Consider the following 22,076-nt stretch of genomic DNA (forward strand, 5'->3'; position numbering starts at 1 on the left):
TATCCTGACACCTAGTGGTCTTGCGGTTTCTCCCACATAAAAATTGTTGCATTCGCATGGTATTTTATAGATGCAGTTTTGGATCTTTGTAATGGTGTTGTTGGGTTTGGTTTTGGACAGGATATATTAAAATTTTGGATCAAACAGGATAGATTAAAGGATTAAAATATAGATTTTAATTGTATATATAAGCAGTGGGGTTCCTACGGTCTCCTCCGCATCCCACATTTCGCTCGCCATCGTTTTCTATCCGTCCATTCGTTTTCTTCAATAGCTCTATCTGTCATAGACTGTTCTATGCCTTTCTTCCATGTTTCTGTAGGCCTTCCTCTTCTTCTTCTATTTATGGATGTGTAATTGAATGCTCTTTTTGGTCACCTTTCCTCTGACATCCTCATAACATGACCATACCATAGCAATTCTTTGTCGCTATATGGTCAACGGTGGAATATACACTATTTGTCCGTCGTCTTATTTCCTCATTTGGTACGTGTTCTTCTAATCTAGATACCCTGCATACTTTACGTAAGTAATCCATTTCTGGTACTTCTATATTTTTTCTAGATTTTATTTGTAATTAGTAAAAAAAGTATTTATTTAATTGACCAATACAAACCTAAATTATTCTTTTTTGAATTTTTTGCTTTTCCTAGAACAACAAATCTTTTTACAAGTCAGATAAACTAATGTAATTATAATACTAAACCCTAATACTAAAAGAACAATAACATCTAGCAAAAAATATTCATAGAATGGCATATTGACTGCAGCTATCCTCAAGTGAGGTGCTCCCTTATTTCGAATTATATACTCTACCCAAAAAACTGCAGTGTCCAGTGGTTTGTTGATTCTGTCATGCATAAGTGTAGACCTCAGTCTGGCATTTTCTGTGTACCTATAACATAAGCAACTTATACAGGGTGTTTCATTGGGAAAGTAACATACGTTAACTGTAGAAAGAGGACACTTAGGCAGTCTCAAAAATACCATACTTAATGGGTCTTACTCCATTAATAACAGAGATACTGGGTGTTTTATCTATTTTGCCATTTTCTTATTTGGTTCATAACTTTTTAACTACACCGTATATTTATTTTATATTTGGCACGTAAATATCCTTTAAGGTGTACAATATATTAATTTATTTACAAATGTAAAAAATCCAGGCCCGGATTAAAAAATATTAGAATAATATTCCGACCCAAAAACAACACCCTGTACATTAAATTTTTTAAAATGGATTTTTTAGTTGAAAAGAGGATGAAAAACTAAATTTAGTGGTATACTTTGAATTTTCGTCAAAATGATTTTTCTGGTCAAATTTTGAATTTGAATTCTGAATTATGTGAATTTCGAGAGCTCTAAGTAGAAAAAAAATTAAATACATCTTACAACTTGTTAACCGCACTGTATATTTATTTTATATTTAACACGCGAATATTCTTTTAGGTGTCCAATCCATTATTTTATTTTCAATTATAAAAAATCCAAGTCTGGATTAAAAAATATTGTAAAAATGTTCCGACCCCAAAAAACACCCTGTATATTCAATTTTTTTAATATGGATTTTTTTAGTTAAAAAGAGGATGAAAAACTAAATTTAGTGGTATACGTTGAATTTTCGGCAAAATGATTTTTCTGGTCAAATTTTGAACTTGAATTCTGAAATTATGTATGTGAATTGCGAGACCTCTACGTAGAAAAAAAAAATACAATTTACAACTTGTTAACCGCACTGTATATTTATTTTATATTTAACACGCGAATATTCTTTTAGGTGTCCAATCAATTATTTTATTTACAATTATAAAAAATCCAGGTCTGGATTAAAAAATATTGTAAAAATGTTCCGACCCAAAAAACACCCTGTATATTAAATTTTTTTAAAATGGATTTTGCATTTGAGAAGAGGATGAAAAACTAAATTTAGTGGTATACTTTAAATTTTCGGCAAAATGATTTTTCTGATAAAATTTTGAATTTGAATTCTGAAATTATGTCAATTGCGGGAGCTCTAAGTAGAAAAAATTAAAATGCGACCTAATTTTAATTAATACCATTATTTAATCTAAATTGGTAAAATGTTAAAACATTTCAATGTTTTTTATTATCTGTGACAAATATTTTATGGCGAATATTCATCTTTAAATAATGAATAAATAATAAAGAGTCAATAAAGAATGCATCACTTTAATCAACAAAGTATCTAAAGATTATAACAAAACAGAGAAAATGTGCAGCATAACTATTCAAAACTAAAGTACTTATTCAAAATTACCACCATCAAAAATTATTGTTATGTGTCAAAATGTTAATATTTTACCAATTTAGATTAAATAATGGTATTGATTAAAATTAAATCATATTTTAATTTTTTTTACTTTGAGTTTCGCAATTCACATAATTTCAGAATTCAAATTAAAAATTTTACCAGAAAAATTATTTTGCCGAAAATTCAAAGTATACCATTAAATGTAGTTTTTCAGCCTCTTTTCAAATGCAAAATCCATTTTAAAAAAATTTAATATACAGGGTGTTTTTTTGGGTCGGAACATTTATTCAATATTTTTTAATCCGGACCTGGATTTTTTTTTATTTGTAAATAAATTAATTGATTGGACACCTAAAAGAATATTCGCGTGTTAAATATAAAATGAATATACAGTGCGGTTGACAAGTTATAAGCTGTATTTCAATTTTTTTCTACTTAGAGCTCTCGAAATTCACATAATTTCAGAATTTAAATTCAAAATTTGACCAGAAAAATCATTTTGCCAAAAATTCAAAGTATACCACTAAATTTAGTTTTTCATCCTCTTTTCAACTGAAAAATCCATTTTAAAAAAATTTAATGTACAGGGTGTTGTTTTTGGGTTGGAATATTTTTCAAATTCTTTTTAATCCGGACCTGGATTTTTTACAATTGTAAATAATTTAATTTATTGTACACCTTAAACGATATTTGCGTGCCAAATATAAAATAAATATACCGTGTGGTTAAAAAGTTATGAACCAATTAAGAAAATGGCAAAATAGATAAAACACTCAGTATCTTTGTTATTAATGGAGTAAGACCCATTAAGTATGGTATTTTTGAGACCGCCTAAGTGTCCTCTTTCGGCAGTTAACGTATGTTACTTTCCCAATGAAACACCCTGTATAACATCATAAAAGAAATAAATTCCAAAAGACTCCAATTGGCAGGACATCTCAGAAGACATTCTGACCAAAGAACAGTAAGACTAGTAGAAGAAGTCTCAACTGGAAGAAGACCATGCAGACGCCCTCGACTCCGGAGGCGAGATAATATAGCATGATATCTGAAAGCTATGGGTATGTAGAATTGGATAGAGATTGCTAAGACAGAGAACAATGGAGGCATCTTGTCGAGTCGGCTAAAACCCATGAAGGGTTGTAACGCCACGGAGTAAGTAAGTAAGTAACATTTGAAGACCTAAGTGGAAGAATGAGGTATGTAACATATTCTAAAATGTTGAGTTTCTTAGTGAATGAAGGTGGTATGTAACTTCACTATCATGACACTTATACCTACTGTACCTCTAAAAAGAATAAGAGATATTCTAGTGGATGAAGGAGGTATGTAACATGTAAAATATAATTATTGAATGGAAGAAGGAGGTATGACACATTAACAACATTTTTCGTCTTTTTCAGGTTTAAATTGTTTATAACTCGAAAACTATTAACTTTAGAGAAAAATTACAAAATACCTTTTCTGTTCCCAATGATCCAAAGAACCGAAAATAATGTACACGGGTTCAAAAAATTGATTTTTTATTTTGTTTAATTTTTTTTTTAAATAAATGTAGCTAAATAATTACGAAATTATGGTATTTAGATATATGGAATATAACACGAAAAATAATCACCATTTCTTAAGGACTTCAAAACGCAAAAATATACAGGGTGTTTCATTTGAAATAAGAAAATTCATTAGATTAACAGAAAAACGGAAGTTCTGACAACAATGTAATTGTCACTATTATATTGGCCGCATTAGAAAACCCTTTGTGAACAAAATCTATAAAAAATCGTGCAAGTCGTTTCAGAAATCATTGAGGCTTTCCATACATAAAACTCGCTCTGTATAATATACTCCATTTAATAATACAAGGCAAGGTAGACGGAAGAAGAAAGGCCAGGTCGAAGAAGACCGTCATGGCTTTGACACCTGTGAGAATGGTTTAACAGATCCTCTGCATCCCTTTACCGAGCTGCCGTTAACAAAATTACTATAGCAAATTTGATAGCCAACGCTCAATAATCGAGCACGGCACATGAAGAAGATTATTTTTTGTTCAATTACATAAATTTCTGTAAAACTGATTATACAGGGTGCGCCAAACCTCTGGTCTTCTTTGATTACGGCTAAACTATGAGATATACAAAAAAATGTTTATAACAAAACTAATGTGTATCAAAGAGGTCTATAATTTAAAATTATTTTCAATTATACAGGGTGAATCAGAACGACGGTATGAACCAAAGTTTTATTTTTTTAAATGGAACACCCTGTATATTAAATCATTTTTGAATATATTATTTAAAAATATGAAAAATTTGTATAAGGTCTTATAGGCCTAAAGTTAATAATTTTCGAAATATTTACATTTTTATTGAGAAAAATGGTAATATTTATAGGGTTGTGGATTATGTTTCCAAGGAAATAAAAATTTAGGTGATAGGTCAAAGTTTTTAAAATATAGTGTTATTTTTAAATAATTAAATATCTTTTACTTTTAGCCATAAAATATACAGTGTGATCACTATTTGCAAATACAAAATTTTCTCATTTTTTTTTTAAATGGGACACCCTATATATTAGTTTTGCGTTTTGTAGTAAATATTACAACCTTTCTTTTGGTAAAAGGTTGTATGTACCTAGCATGTTTCGTTTTGTAGATATTTTAAAAAAAACTATAGATTTTACGTGTTTGCGGATTTTTTATTTAAAATTTTTTTTGCAAAAAAAATAATTATAATCTGGTTTTAGAAACATACACTAAAATATAAAATATGAAAATAAAAACGTAATTAAAGATTAAAATAAATCGTATGCTAGTACAACTCAATTGAATTTAATAACTTTAAATTATTTTACAAAAAATATTTTACCATATTAATGAATACATAAATTAGTTACTAAATTAAATAAACAACCAAATTTTAAATCAACCGTAGTAATTTTTCTACTACAGCAACTTTCCTGTACCAAATTAATTGTTAGTTAAATTGTATTTAGTTAAACTTTTAATTTACCTTTTAAATTTACTTACATACATCTTGAGAATATAAAAATTATTATAAAGTATGCTTTGAAACAAATGAATGTTAAATGTATCATCCAAATTATTTATTAATATAAATAGTATTTACTGGTGTCACAAAAACTGGTAATACTTTTGTAGTTGAAATTTTTGTAACAATTTTTTATATTTTAAATTTTAATTTTTTAACCGAAAAATTTTTGGATATGACATTTGTTTTGGGCGAAACCATTAGAAATTATTACCAGCTTTTGTGACACGAGTAGGTACATAGATACTATTTACTTCTTAATATACTTCCATAACGTTCATTTGTTTCAAAGCATACTTTATACGTTCTCAAGATGTAGGTAAATTAAAAAGTTATTAACTGATCTTACTCGTAAATACAATATAACTAACAATTAATTTGGTACAGGAAAGTTGCTGCGGTAGAAGAATTACTACGATTGATTTAAAATTTGGTTGTTTATTTAATTTAGTAACTAATTTATGTCTTCATTAATAAGGTAAAATATTTTTTGTAAAATAATTTAAAGTTATTAAATTCAATTGAATTGTACTAGCATACGATTTATTTTAATCTTTAATTACGTTTTTATTTTCATATTTTATATTTTAGTGTATGTTTCTAAAACCAGATTATAATTATTTTTTTTACAAAAAAATTTTTAAATAAAAAATCCGCAAAAACGTAAAATCTATAGTTTTTTTAAAATATCTACAAAACGAAACATGCTAGGTACATACAACCTTATACCAAAAGAAAGGTTGTAATATTTACTACCAAACGCAAAACTAATATACAGGGTGTCCCATTTAAAAAAAAATGAGAAAATTTTGTATTTGCAAATAGTGATCACACTGTATATTTTATGGCTAAAAGTAAAAAATATTAAATTATTTAAAAATAACACTATATTCTAAAAACTTTGACCTATCACATAAATTTTTATTTCCTTGGAAACATAATCCACAACCCTATAAATATTACCATTTTTCTCAATAAAAATGTAAATATTTTGAAAATTATTAACTTTAGGCCTATAAGACCTTATACAAATTTTTCATATTTTTAAATAATATATTCAAAAATGATTTAATATACAGGGTGTTCCATTTAAAAAAATACAACTTTGGTTCATACCGTCGTTATGACTCACCCTGTATAATTGAAAATAATTTTAAATTATAGACCTCTTTGATACACATTAGTTTTGTTATAAACATTTTTTTGTATATCTCATAGTTTAGCCGTAATCAAAGAAGACCAGAGGTTTGGCACACCCTGTATATTATTATTTCATGCCACATTTCGTCCATTCAGATAAAAGATATAGCCCGATCAAAGAACAATCTGACCAAAAAAAAATAAAGGAAGTATGAAAATTTGGGAATAGGTAGTTGAAATTGTCTATTATTATATAAGAAAAAGTTTACAATTCCACATCCCCTCCATTTTATAAAAATGGAAGGGATTGCCCCTTCTCGGGGGTGAAAAAATATACATTCAAAATAAGTTCGGAATTATATAAAATGACTAATTCTGAGCAACTTTTGTTCTATAGAGTTTTTTCACTAAGTCAATACTTTTCGAGTTATTTGCAAGTGAATATGTTCATTTTTAACAAAAAAAAAACATGTTTTTGGATAGTTTTTCGCAAATAACTCAAAAAGTAAGGATTTTATCAAAAAAATATTCTGAGCAAAAATATAGCCTATAAAAAAATGAAAAAAAAATGGTGTATGTGTTATAGTCAAAGCCCGAATTTCAGGCACTCCTAGGTTTGACTAGGCAATCCTCAGGTCTGACTGACGGTCTTAGTCAAAGCCCGAAATAAATTACAGTTTCGGCCTTTGACTAGTCAAACCTAGGAGAGACTAAGTTGACCAGGCAAAGGTCGAAATTTAATTTTATGAAATCGGGGTTTGACTAGTCAAACCCCGATCAGCTATTAAAATGTCGTAATGTGTTAGATTAGGTTTAATAAATCGTGATTTATTAATTTTAATGTTCATTATTTTTGTATTGTCGTAATTAAAATACTAAAATTAGTGTTTATTCTTACATATTAAGGCATTATGGCATTTAGAGTTGAACAATACGTTAGACCTTTTACACTTACATAATTTTGAAGAGCATTTCTTATTGCAGTAGCATTTTATAAAGTCTATTCCTCCAATTTTAGAATCTTTTGTACTAATTTCTCTTAGAGACCGCTTAACATCTGGAACATGTTCGAAATTATGAAAATTATCTTTGCACTCTTTTATTTGATTTCTTGAAAAAAGTGTGTTTAGCGCAAACATATGGAACGGGAATGTCAACTGTGAAAGAAGATATTGCAATCGGAGAAAAAACTAAGGATCACCATAATACTAACGCGTCAGGACCGTCGTCACTAGGAGAGGAAGAAAATTGTCAAACAATTCACATTACTTCTTCAGAGGTGGTTTGTTGTATTTGCCAAAAGAGAGCTCTGATACACATACGTGCATAATTTGTAATCAGGTGGTACATGTTGTGTGCGCTGATAGCACACTTGGTGCATACTATGAAGGTTTTGAAAGAAAAGTTACATACATGCGTCGTGCACAGACAGAAAAGATTAGAATAAATAAAGGAAAGGCGATTGAAGGTTTCATGCCCCCAGGCTAATGTTATGACACAATTAAGTGAAAACAAATTTCCTCCAATTTAATCAGAAAAACTGTAACAATACCTATCCCAGCTTTGATAGAGCCAAAGGAGATGCTCGAAATATTTTGGGTATCATACAAGATAAAATAATTGACCGTTTATATAGAGTTGGTACGAAATACGGATCAATAAACACACCTTTTTCAAGAAATCAAATCAGAGAGTGCAAAGAGAATTTTCTTAATTTCGAAGATGTTCCAAACGTTAAGCTGTCTTTAAGAGAAATTGGTACAAAAGATTCTAAATTTGGAGGACAAGACTTTATAAAATGCTACTAAAATAAGAAATGATCTTCAAAATTATGTAAGTATAAAAGGTATAACGAATTGCAAGGTCTAACGAACTCTAAACGCCATAATGCCTGAACATATGAGAATAAACACTAATTCTAGAGAGTTATGTATTAAGAGTATAAGTCAAAAATGAAAATTTTTTATTAGGACTTTTCAAAGTCTTTTTTACCACTGATGAAATAACTATTACATGTAAATATCAAAATGGTGACGAAATATTATTATTAAATTAGTAATTAACTATTTTACTTTCTACTTTGGTAATACCTTATTAATTATATAATTCAAAATATAGGAGAATCCCGAAAAATCTATTTTATGACTTATACTCTTAGTACATAGCACGTTAGAATTTTAGTATTTTAATTACGACAGTACAAAAATAAAAACATTAAAATCAAAAAATCACGTTTTATTAAATCTAATCTAACAAATTACGACACTTTAATAGCTGATCGGGGTTTGACTAGTCAAACCCCGATTTCATAAAATTGAATTTCGACCTTTGCCTGACCAACTTAGTCTCTCCTAGGTTTGACTAGTCAAAGGCCGAAACTGTAATTTATTTCGGGCTTTGACTAAGACCGTCAGTCAGACCTGAGGATTGCCTAGTCAAACCTAGGAGTGCCTGAAATTCGGGCTTTGACTATAACATATACATGAAGTGTGCATGCCCACCAGCAGCGGAGTTACAGCTAATAAAATGTAGGTTCTTATTCGTCCAATTCCAAAACCGAATATTTCGAAGTGAAATGACAAAAAAAACGGAGCACTTTCCTGGGAAAACTCATTTTAACTTTTTTAAAGAGTTTAAAAAAGGTTTATTTTTGTTTTTTTTTAAACTTTTATCATTAAAAGTAAGTGAGTTACGCTTAAAATATTGTTGGTCGCTATTATTTTTTGGTAAAAAAATCGCGAAAATCACCCCCTAATTAGCATCCAAAATAACATTAATAGTTACCGCCTCACAAGGTACTTTGCTTATGTATTCTTTATATTTTTATATGATATATAAGTTTCGTTGGTTGAAAGTGTTCATTTTTGAAAAAAAAATGGTTTTAAAAAAATTTTTTTTTCAAATTTTGAAAAAAATTTCATTTTTGTTTTCAAAATACATAACTTAAAAATTATTAGTAATACCAAAAATTTTAAAGAGTAATAAAATGTACGTTTTACTTTTCCGAATATTTTGGATTTTTTGTTTTCCCGGTAGACAAAAATTGGTTATGCTATGACTGTCCAAAATTTGCATACACTCTTGATTAGTGACTGGTTCAAGCCATTTTAACTACACCCTTTTCAAACACACGCACTTTGAACCGATGAAACTTACAGATCCTACAGTGCGGTGGAATAAGTGTTGCCCCCCCCCCTGTTAACTTGTTTATTTTAAGAATATAAGCAAAACGCTCGGACAGGTCGATTTTTAAACTAACCATAGTATATTATAGCATCAACGTTTCGAACTTTACGCGATCCCTCTTCAGGTGACAGGCATAACTTTGATTTTTTTAAATAGTAAAGTACATCATGTGACACCTCATTTAACAGCTTTTAAAATACTGATTTCAAAAATGTATAATACTTTAATCCTTTTTGAGATCGCAGGCCCAAAATTTCGGTCGAACTCTTTTTAAACGCATTTATTTTTTTCGAATTCTGAGAAAACTAATAAGTATTTTTGAAAAATTGGAACGCAGAATGAAAGATTAGATTATTACCGAGGGCTGACAGTCCCTTAGAATAAACAAAAAGTTTCTTTTGAATGATATATTTGAAATTAAAAATCACACTAAATTTTCTCTTTTTTCCACCACTGTGACTTATTAAAATAAACATTATAGGAGTTCTCAGGGACTTTGGACCATGCATCGAGAATACTGTAATATTTCATTCTGTGTTTAAATTTTTCAAAAATATTTATTGGTTTTTTCAGGATTCGAAAAGAATGATTGCATTTAGAAAGAATTCGACCGAAATTTTTCACCTACGCTCTCAAACAGGATTAAAATATTATACATTTTTGAACTCAGTATTTTAAGAGCTTTTAAATGAGGTGTCACATGATGTACTTTCCCATTTAAAAAAATCAAAGTTATGGCTGTCACCTGATGAGGGATCGCGTAAAGTTCGAAACGTTGATGCTATGGTTAGTTTAAAAATCGACCTGTCCGAGTGTTTTGCTTATATTCTTAAAATAAACAAGTTAACAGGGGAGGGGGCAACACTTATTCCACCGGACTGTATAAAGAATTCATAAGCAAAGTAACTTGTGAGACAATAGCGATTCATTTTATTTTGGATGCTAATTAGGAGGTGATTTTCGTGATTTTTTTTACCAAAAAATAAAAGCGACTAACAATATTTTGAGCGTAACTCTTCTTCTTCTTCTTCTTCTTCTTCTTCTTCTTCTTCCTTCTTGTATGTAGGCTTTAAAGCCTGTTTCTTCTTCAATATTAGCCTCCTAAATTGTTTAAGTTATCGTACCATCTTTTTCTTGGTCTGGCAATACTTCTTCGTCCATTTGGTGACTTATCTCGTGCTATTCGTACTATCCTATCCTCTGCCATTCTACTAATGTGTTCGTTCCACTCCTGTTTCCGTTTTGTCACCCATCCATTTATGTCTTCTATATTGCATGATCTTCTTATGTTTTCGCTCCTCTCCCTATCCAACTGACTTTTCCCTGATATTCGTCGGAGTATTTTCATCTCTGTTGTTTCTAGTAGTCGTCTCGTTTTAGATGTGTCAGGCCTTGTCTCCGCCGTGTATGTTAATATAGGTCTAATTGCTGCTTTATAGATTCTTGCTTTTGTGTCTTGTCTTAAGTGTTTGTTCTTCCAGATTGTGTCATTAAGAGATCCCGCCGCTTTACTTGCTTTTAAGCTGTGTTGTCGTACTTCCTCTTCAACATCTCCGTAACTGGTTATATCAATTCCCAGATATCTAAACCTTGCTTCCTGCTTTATTATTTTCCCATCAATTTCGATTTTACATCGTAGTGGGTATTTATATGTTGTCATACATTTGGTTTTTTCTGCTGATATTATCATATTGTATTTCTTGGCTGTTGTATTAAAGATGTGTGTTAATCTTTGGAGATCGTCTTCTGTCTCGGCGATTAATGCGGCGTCGTCTGCATAACACAATACTTTGATTTCTTTATTCCCCATTCTGTAACCACGACCTTTACGTACTGCTTCTATTATTTCGTCCATTATTATATTAAGGAGCAGTGGGCTTAATGAGTCACCTTGTCTGACTCCACTTTGTACTGGTATAAACTACGTTAGTTTTCCATTTATCTTTGCCTGTATTCGATTATGAAAGTAGATGTTTTCGATGGTTTGTATAATATTGATTGGTATGTTTCTTCCATACAGTAAATGTAAGACGTCTTCGACTTGGATGCGATCGAAAGCCTTTGTCAGGTCTATAAAACATAGATATGCTGGTTTATTGTACTCAATGGCCTTTTCTGTGATTTGTCTCAGTACAAATACGGCGTCTACGCAGGATCTTCCGGATCTGAATCCTTGTTGTTCATCTGATAAAGTTGTTAGTTTATTGATTTTGTTGGTTAGGACTTTTGTGGTTAGCTTAAGTGCGGTGTTTAGTAGATTTATACCTCTATAATTGTTGGGGTCTTCTTTGTCTCCTTTTTTGAACATTGGTATCATTATGCTGTTTCTCCATGCGTCTGGTATCTTGCAGTGCAATATTAGTTTTTGTATAAGTTTTGTCATCTCTAGGGTTATACTTTCTCCTCCGTATTTTAGAAGCTCGTTGGTTATTCCGTCTGGTCCTGGTGACTTCCTATTTTTGAGTGAATTTATGGCTACCCCTACTTCCTGAAAACTGATTTCAATTTCGTGTCCTAAGTCACTTAAGTGTCATTTCGTGTTCCGTATAAGTCGCTTTCCATCCTTTTTGTAAACTGTTCCCAGTGTTCATTTTTGTTCTTCTTACCAATTGCTTTGTTTCATTTCGTATTCTTCTATAGGTGTCTCTGGATTCTGGAGTGTTTGATGTTTTATACTTCATGTAGGCGTCTCTCTTCTCTTTACATTTGTCTTTTATTTCTTTTCTGAACCATGGTGTATTGTTGTTGTTTCTTTTGTTCAGTATGACTTTGCGTTTTCCTAGAGCTTCTGTTGCTGCCTCTTCAATATTGTTTTTAATTTTCTCCCAGCTCGCGTTTATATCTTCGATGTCGTCTATCTGCTTCAGCTGTATCTTCTGTGCTAGCCTCCTTTGGTACATTTCTTTGATAGAATCGTTCCACAGTGATTCTACATTGAATTTTTCCTCGGTGATTTCCTGTGGAAAATGTTTTGGTGTTAGTTTCATTCTTATTTTTGCTAGGACTAATTTGTGTTCACTCCCTGCGTCTGCCGAGTTTAAAGTTCGAATATCTAGAATCTGCTCTGGGTGGATTTTTCTATTAGTGACTATAAAGTCAATCATAGATTTGTGCCCCCTGGAGTTTTCAAACGTATATTTATACTGAAGCTTATGGTCGAAAAATGTATTATTGATTCGCAGTTCGTTAAAAGCACAGAGATTAGCCATGAGTTCTCCATTTGAGTTGACATGGTTTTCGCGTAACTCACTTAATTTTATTGGTAAAAGTTTTTTTTTAAAACAAAAGTAAACCCTTTTTTAAGTACAAAAAGTTATAATGAGTTTTCAAAGGAAAGTGCTCCGTCTTTTTATCTATAACTTCGAAATATTCGATTTTGGAATTGGACGAATAAGAACCTACTTTTATTAGCTATAACTCCGCTGCTGGAGGGTATACAGACTTCATGCATACACCATTTTTTTCACTTTTTTATAGGCTATATTTTTGCTTAGAATATTTTTTTCGATAAAATCCTTACTTTTTGAGTTATTTGCGAAAAACTCTCCAATAACATGTTTTTTTTTTTTGTTAAAAATGAACATATTCACTCGCAGATAGCTCGAAAAGTATTGACTTAGTGAAAAAACTCTATAGAACAAAAGTTGCTCAGAATTAGTCATTTTATCCAATTCCGAACCTATTTTGAGTGTATATTTTTTCAAGAATCGAAATTCTGGGAGAGCATATTACCATAGATATCAACAGAGTGCAAAAAGCTATAGCAGGGATGAAGAATGGGAAAGCAAGCGGACCAGAGGGAGTAACTACGGAACTAATAAAGAATGGCTCAGAGAAATTACACAGAATGATCACTGGGATATTTAACGAATACATTAATGGCCATCCAACACCAGATAAATGGAAAACAGCATATATGACTCCAATATATAAAAAAGGAAAATAGAATGCTAGAAGAACTTGAGGCATTAAAACAGGAAAATCAAACAAGAAAATTCTATAAAACTCTGAATAATGCAAGAAAGGAATTTAAACCAAGGCTAAGACTATGTAAGGATAAGGAGGGGCACATACTCAATACAAAAGAAGAAATATTGAAAAGGTGGGTGGAACACTATAAAGAACTACTTACCATCGAAGTAGAAGATCCAAATCAACCGAACCCAAGAGCAACCAACAATACACCATTAGAGCCTCCATCAATTCAAGAAGTACGGGATGTAATAAAACACCTAGAAATAATAAATCTCCAGGAAGTGATGGTATATCCGCGGAACTTATTAAATATGGAGGTGCTACCCTGACTAATCAAATATATAAAATAATACTAAGAGCCTGGAATGAGGAACAAATCCCGGAAGAGTGGTGTCTTGGAATCGTTTGCCCGCTACACAAAAAGGGTGATCAATTGGAATGTAGAAACTATAGGGGAATAACCCTCCTTAATACAGCTTACAAAATATTTTCGAGCATCTTATATGGTCGCCTAAGTGCATATTCAGAGGAGCTTCTTGGAGAATATCAAAGTGGTTTTAGGCCTGGTCGATCAACAACAGACCAGATCTTTGTGCTAAGACAAATACTGGAAAAAACCAATGAATTCAATATCGACACATACCATCTTTTCGTAGATTTTAAATCGGCCTATGATAGTGTCCTAAGAAATAAATTGTATGAAGCCATGGATGAATTCCACATCCCTGACAAACTGATAAGATTGGTTAAGGCTACAATGCGTAAAGTCGTTTGCAAAGTCGAAATACAGGGCGAACAATCACAGGCGTTTGAAACGAATATTGGGCTGCGACAGGAAGATGCGCTGGCGTGTCTCCTCTTCAACATAGCTCTGGAAAAGGCGGTCAGAGATGCCCGAATAGACAACAGAGGAAATATTTTTAATAAATCATCCCAAATTTTGGCATATGCCGATGACGTGGACCTAGTTGCCCGCACAACACGCAAACTAGAAGAAATGTATACCACCTTCTCAAATGCCTCAAAAAATATGGGCCTGACAGTAAACGAGGAGAAAACTAAGATGGTGGCATCAACACCCAACAATAGAGCCAGAAACATCGGTCACCAATTCTCTGTTGATAACTCTACCTTTGAAGTGGTGGACAAATTCACATACTTAGGCTCCCTGATCACCAAGGAAAACGTCATGATAGAAGAAATCAAGCGAAGGATAATCCTAGCGAACAAATGCTATTTTGGACTGAGTAGACATATGAGAAGCAGAAACTTAAGCCAAAAAACAAAAATAACCATATACAAAACCCTTATACAACCAGTGTTGACATATGGATCGGAGACATGGACCATCTCCAAGGCAGATGAAAACCTTCTGCTTATATTTGAACGAAGGATCCTGAGAGGCATATTCGGTGGCATCTGTGAAAATGGTATTTGGAGGAGGAGGTACAACTACGAGGTATACCACAGATATAAACATATATTTGGTGGAAAAGACGTAGTATCTCTTATAAGAATAGGACGACTAAGATATGCAGGTCATCTAGCAAGATCACAGCATAACAACCCTCCTAGAAGAATCCTTATGTCACAACCTGTGGGAAGTAGAAATAGGGGTAGGCCAAAACTTAGATGGAAAGATGGTGTAGATGAGGATGGGAGAAAAATAGGCGCAGCAAACTGGCAACGGTTGGCAATGGATAGGACTGACTGGCGTAATAGACTTGGGAAGGTCGAGGCTCTTTCATAGGGCTGTAGCACCATTGATGATGATGATATAAAAAAGGTGACAGGAGAAATTGTAAAAACTATAGAGGGATATCGGTCACAAGTTCAATGAGTCTGCTATATGGTCGAATACTACGGGACCTGATAGAGGAAGATTATCAATCGTCTGAAGACGAAGAACAAGGAGGATTTAGAGCAGGTCGTTCATTTACAGATAACATCTTTTGTCTTAAACAAATTATAGAAAAGAAAGTTGTGACAAATAGAGAGTTACATATGACTTTTGTAGATCTTGAGAAGGCATATGACACAGTCCCGCTAAATAAACTATGGGAAATCCTGGGCACATCAAACATACATCAAACGGTTAGTGCCCTCAAAGATCTATATTACGGCTCAAACTCCCAAATGAAATTCGGAAACCTCTTAGCTGAAAAATTTGCAGTTACTAAGGGTCTCAGACAGGGATGTTGTATCTCTCCAACTTTGTTTAAGATTTATATCTCTGCAGCTCTGAAACAATGGAAAAGGAAAGTCAAAGGAATGGGTATACAATTGAACGATCAGGATTGTATATATACATTACAGTTTGCAGATGATCAGGTGGTGATCTCAAACGACAAAGATGACATGGAATATATGCTTAGAAAACTAATTGAAGAATACCAGAAATGGGGATTAAATATCAATTTAGAAATGACAAAATACCTCTCAATTGGCGCTGAAGCAGAACAACTCGATATCGAAGACAATCAAAAAATAAATCCATGTGACGAATATAAATACCTGGGCGTCATCTTCGACCGTAGTGGAAAAGACGAACGAGAAATTGAACATCGAATCATACAAGCCCGAAGAGCTATAGCATGTCTAAACGGAGTTCTATGGAGTAAAGAAATATCAAAGAAAAGAAAATGGAACATATATGAGACAATGGTTAAAACTAGCCTACTTTATGGAGCCGAGACATGGAGAATAACCGAGAAATATAAGAAAAAGGTCGAAGCCACGGAAATGGAAGCCATCAAAAGATCGATGAGAATATCAAGAGCCGAAAGAATAAGGAATGAAGTAATAAAATAACAAATGGGTGTAGAGGGCACTATAGTTGAGGATATTGAAAGAAAACAGCTCACATGGTATGGGCATGTGAGCCGAATGGGGGACGAAAGATTGCCTAAAAAAACTATGATGTGGCAACCCCCAGAGAAGAAAAAACGAGGACGACCACCACAGAGCTGGAATCTGGGAGTTAGGAAAGCGATTAGCGCTCGAAATCTAAATGAAGACCTAACTCAGGACAGATAATACAGTGGCGTTTGGGAATCGGACAACGTAGTAAGACGTTATAAAACCGAATATATATATATATATATATATATATATATATATATATATATAGTGGTTTGAAGTTTCAGCAATTCGGTCATGTGAAATAAAAGTCTATTTGTTATTTCTCAATATTTCGTCACACTTTTGTGACTTCTTCAGGAGAAATATTGAGAAATAACAAATAGACTTTTATTTCACATGACCGAATTGCTGAAACTTCAAACCACTATAACACAGTACGGTCGAAAATATTTGTACAAATATATATATATATATATATGAAAAAACAAAAGATGTAGATCTTTGAAACACACTCAGTGATCAAAAGATCCACAGGTACTGGTTTAACGACCACTCGTACGAAATCAAACAAATGAAATAGAAAATGTGGAAAAATCCCCTTACGAATAATTCACACATCCACCATTTCGGGCTGGGAAAAATTTTTTGAATAGAATCAAAGACCCAAACACCAGTTCTTAGAATATTTTTTATTTGAAATTTATGCGAAACACATTTCTAAGAGGTTGAAGAGGGCGAAACACATTTCTAAGAACTGGTGTTTGGGTCTTTGATTCTATTCAAAAAATTTTTCCCAGCCCGAAATGGTGGATGTGTGAATTATTCGTAAGGGGATTTTTCCACATTTTCTATTTCATTTGTTTGATATATATATATATATATATATATATATATATATATATATATATATATATATATATATATATATATATATATATATATATATATATTCACTCCCGAGAAGGGGTAATCCCCTCCATTTTTGTAAAATGAAGGGGGTGTAGAATTGCAAACTTTCTCTTATATAATAATAGATAATTTCAACTACCCATTCCCAAATTTTCACCGTTCCTTTATTTTTTGGAGGTTTTCGTAAATTTGTGTGTTCCTTGATCGGGCTAATAGTTATATGTACAAACTAAAATTAATGGAAGGAGGCGGGTATGTACAGTTTTTATTTATTTTTAGAAAAAATACTAAAAATAAAAACAAATTATCAACATTATAATATGTAAAGGAATGCGTATAGCAATATAAATAAAACCAAATAGCACAAACAATATTTTCATGATAAAAGTAGAGGAATAAAAGTTTAACTGCCCATATCTCAAAAGGTAGACTTTGTAACATACCTCCTTCTTCATTTATTAGATCGATAATCGTATTTAAATTATTATAAAAATATTAGATGTTTGTAAAATAAACAAATTACTTATGAAAAAACTACTAACGATATATAATTGACTGCATATACCTACTCGTTATTCTTATCAGCATATTTGTTTCCCTACCATATAAATGTTACATTATTCTAATATGGTTATTGGGACCAATGTCACCCTAATTACAAATAATGGTCGGAACGGAATAACGTCAATTAAAATAAGCTGTGGAAGAAGTCAGTCTCCAAATGTCTCTAAAAGATTTTTGCTTATACAACGTGAACTACATCGTGAGAGGAGGAATACTACTTCTTCTTCTTATAGTGCTGTCTCCTTTAGTGGAGGTTAGCGACTACACTGGCAAATATGTCTCTGTCTAATGCGGTTCCAAACAAAGATGTTGAATCAAGGTCAGTCCAGTCTCTATATTTTTAAGCCATAAAAGCTGGCGCCTACCGGGATGCCGTTAGCATCTAAACATTCCGTATATGTATTTGGAACATAGGAGTTTTCTATTGGTTCGTTGCAGCACGCGGTCATATTTCCACCAATAGGCGGCGAGGTCCCAAACGCATATACGGAATGTTATTCGGTTCCAAATTCATATACGGAATGTTAAATATTCCTACACCGAAAAAGGTACGTTTTTATTGGAGTCTGTTAAAAGGAGATTTATTTTAAAAGACTTGTTACTGTATTATTAAATAAAAATAAAACAATTATAGTATTTGGAATGTTATTTGGTGTAATTTCATAAGCGGAATGTTAAATATTCGTACTGACCAAAAAGTAGGACTTTTTATTATTCAGTTAAAGAAGACTGATTTTAAAATACCTATTTTGTTAATGTATTATTAAAGAAAAATAAAACAATGATTACCTATATGGAATGTTATTTGGTGCGAAATTCATAAATGGGATGGTATAGATTTGAGAGACATATTTCTTTATTTGACTAAGGTTTTGCTTTCTCAGAATTTTTAATGACTTGCACGTGTTGTTTAGTATGTTTAGATCTGTTTCAGCTATTCAATTCAATTCTGTTGAAGTTTAGGACTCGTACTCTATACGAAACTCGCCGCTAGTCGGCTCGTTTCGTATCCCTTATACTCACTTCATAATGACCATCATTAAATGCTCGTTGCATAATATACTATTAAAAACCAGATTCATTTTAACTGGCTTTAATAAAAATCGTCTTTTTTGTTCCAAATACCATTCCATATACTATAATTGTTATATTTTTATGTAATAATACAGTAACAAGTATTTTAGAATCAATCTCCTTTTAACAGACTCTAATAAAAGTTATCTTTTTCGGTGTACAAATATTTAACATTCCGTATATGAATTTCGCACCGACTAACATTCCAAATACTATAATTGTTTTATTTTTATTTAATAATACAGTAACGATTATTTTAAAATCAATCTCCTTTTCACAGACTCTAATAAAAACTTATCTTTTTCGGTGTACGAATAATTAACATTCCGTATATGAATTTGGAACCGAATAACATTCCGTATATGCGTTTGGGACCTCGCCGCCTATTGGTTGAAATATGACCGCGTGCTGCAACGAACCAATAGAAAACTCCTATGTTCCAAATACATATACGGAATGTTTAGATGCACCCCGTTATCATTCAATCGTACCCTGGATGATCAGTTGCGCGAGGCGGTACTTTTCGTTTCCCATTATGTGTCACAAGTAGCTAATTTTGCTAACTTGGATGATCTTTAACAGCTCACTATTCCTATTCTATCTTTTCTAATTTTGATGATCTTTAACAGCTTTCTATCTGTACCTATTCTCCTCAGAACATTTTCGTTGGTGGTGTGGGCTGTCTAAGGTGTTTTCAATATTCTTCTAGAATCCAGAGTTCAAAGGCTTCTAACTTATTCATCAGCGTTATGTTGAGTATCCAGGCCTCTGTTCCCTACCAAAGTATTGACCATACATAGCAATAGGCCATTCCAAGATGCTGTCAATTTTAAAATCAATCTGACAGTGGGATGGTAAACATAAATGTTATTCTATCAGTTCTTAATTTGTTTTAGATCATTTTAGTTGTATTTATTTGTAATTTGGTTATGTACAATGATTAGTTTAACATTTTTACTGGAATAATCGATAATATTATGCTTCATTTCTGTTGTGTTTTGAGTGTGAAATGCGAAATAATCGTAAAAAAGTTCAGTTTTATCGGTTACCATCAGTGCTATATTTTAAGCATAAAACTAACTGAACTAAAAAAGATATGATTTGAGAGACATAAACAATGGTTAAATATAATAAATAAAGCTATAAAATTGATTATAAAAATGTTAAATAACTATAACTACTGTACCTACAAGCAACATCTGTATTGTCTGCCAACAACTTTCGAAAATATTCACACATCTTTATTTATTCAATGCTTAAAACTAAATAAAGTCATTCAAGTACTTCTACAACTAAAAACTACATAAAATCAACAACAAAATGTTCGCAAAATACAACTAAAAAACTATTAAAGGGGTAAAAAATTTAAGAAACACAATGTCAATAACTATAAACAAATAAAATATGTTCATTTGCGGACCATATCGCGGACTTTTAGTCATGGAATGCTCCACTCGTCGTTGACTATAGTCCCTGACTGTCTCTGCGGATACACTTATTATTTCCTCCCAGCGGTGACATTCTTCTTCTTCTTAAAATTCCCTCTCCTATCGGAGGTTGGATATCATAATGGCTATGGTCACTTTGTTGGCTGCTGCTCTGAATAGTTGTAATGAACTACAGTGAAACCATTCTCTAAGGTTCCTCAGCCAGGAGATGCGTCTTCTTCCTATGCCTCTTCTTCCTTGGATCCTTCCTTGCATAATAATTTTCAGCAACTCATATTTTTCTCCTCTGGTAATGTGACCCAAATATTCCAGTTTTCTAGTTTTTATACTTTTCATAATTTCTAACTCCTTATTTAAACGTCGTAGCACTTCAACATTGGTAATCCTTTGAACCCACTGAATTTTCAATATTCTTCTGTAACACCACATTTCGAACGCTTCTATTCTTCTTATCTGTTGTCTCTTCAATGTCCAAGCTTCCATCTTAGAGCCCTCAATCTGAGAGGCAACTGAAGGTCTTTGTTTGTAAGCAATGTCTTCATTTTTATAAATGCTTGCCTTGGAGTTTCAATTCGGACTTTAATTTCTTTGCTTTGGTCATTTTTGTCATCAACCCAGGTTCCCAGATATTTGTATGTCTTAACTTTTTCTATTTGGGTTTGCTCTATCATTAACCTTTCATTTCCATGTTCTGTTTTTGAGACAATCATAAATTTAGTTTTTTTCTTGTTTATTTTTAGTCCGTATCGAATGCAATAATCGTTAATTCTATTTAGCAATTCTTGTAGTGATTCCAGGGTGTCTGCCATTATAACGGTGTCATCAGCGAATCTTATGTTATTTACTATTCTTCCGTTTATAGAGATTCCATCACTTAGCTCCGCTATCGCTTCCTGAAATATGGCTTCACTGTACAGGTTAAGCAGTAGCGGCGACAGAACACAACCCTGTCTTACTCCTCTCTTTATATCAATATTCTCGGACTCCTGTTCTTCTATCTTTATATTGGCCTTTTGATTCCAATACAGATTGATGATAATTCGTAAGTCTCGTCTGTCTATATCTCTGTTTTTCAATAATTCTATTAGTTTTTCATGTCGGACCCTGTCGAACGCTTCTTCGAAGTCGATGAAACAGGAATAAATATCCAGGTTCATATCCAAGCATCTCTGAGAGATGACATTAAACGCAAACAATGTCTCTCTTGTTCCAAGTCCATTGCGGAACCCAAATTAGGTATCATCCATATCATATTCTAGCTTTCTGTATAATCTTCCATGAATCACCTTTAGAAATATTTTGAGGGTATGGCTTATTAGTGATATTGTCCTATAGTCCGAACAATCTTTGGCGTATATTGTTTTTGGTATTGTTACAAAGGTGGACACCAACCATTTTTGAGGAATTTTTCGCGGTGACATAATAAACGACAAAATCCTGAAATGGTCTATGCAGAAAACGACATGACATCTAAGGCTGATATTAATGCTACTGTTACAAAATAAGCTTTTCATTTTGATGAAGCCTTGTCGGACTATGCTTCTTTTCATGAGCAGTTTTCAGTGCGTCACAAATGATAGAAAAAAGGTAAGTCCGTGA

General features: G+C 32.2%; 1 protein-coding gene across 1 annotated transcript in view; it reads right to left on the reverse strand.

Annotated features, from left to right (window-relative positions):
* Window positions 1-547: 547 nt before the first annotated feature.
* The window catches only part of LOC126882749 (uncharacterized), a 76,141-nt gene continuing 54,612 nt past the window's right edge, over window positions 548-22,076 (reverse strand). The window contains exon 10 of the mRNA XM_050647741.1: window positions 548-895. Coding sequence (XP_050503698.1) covers window positions 622-895 — 274 coding nt within the window. The 3' untranslated portion in view covers window positions 548-621. The remainder of the gene's footprint in view (window positions 896-22,076) is intronic.

This window comes from Diabrotica virgifera, chromosome 3 (assembly GCF_917563875.1).
Source record: "Diabrotica virgifera virgifera chromosome 3, PGI_DIABVI_V3a".
NCBI classification, from domain to species: Eukaryota; Metazoa; Arthropoda; class Insecta; order Coleoptera; family Chrysomelidae; genus Diabrotica; species Diabrotica virgifera.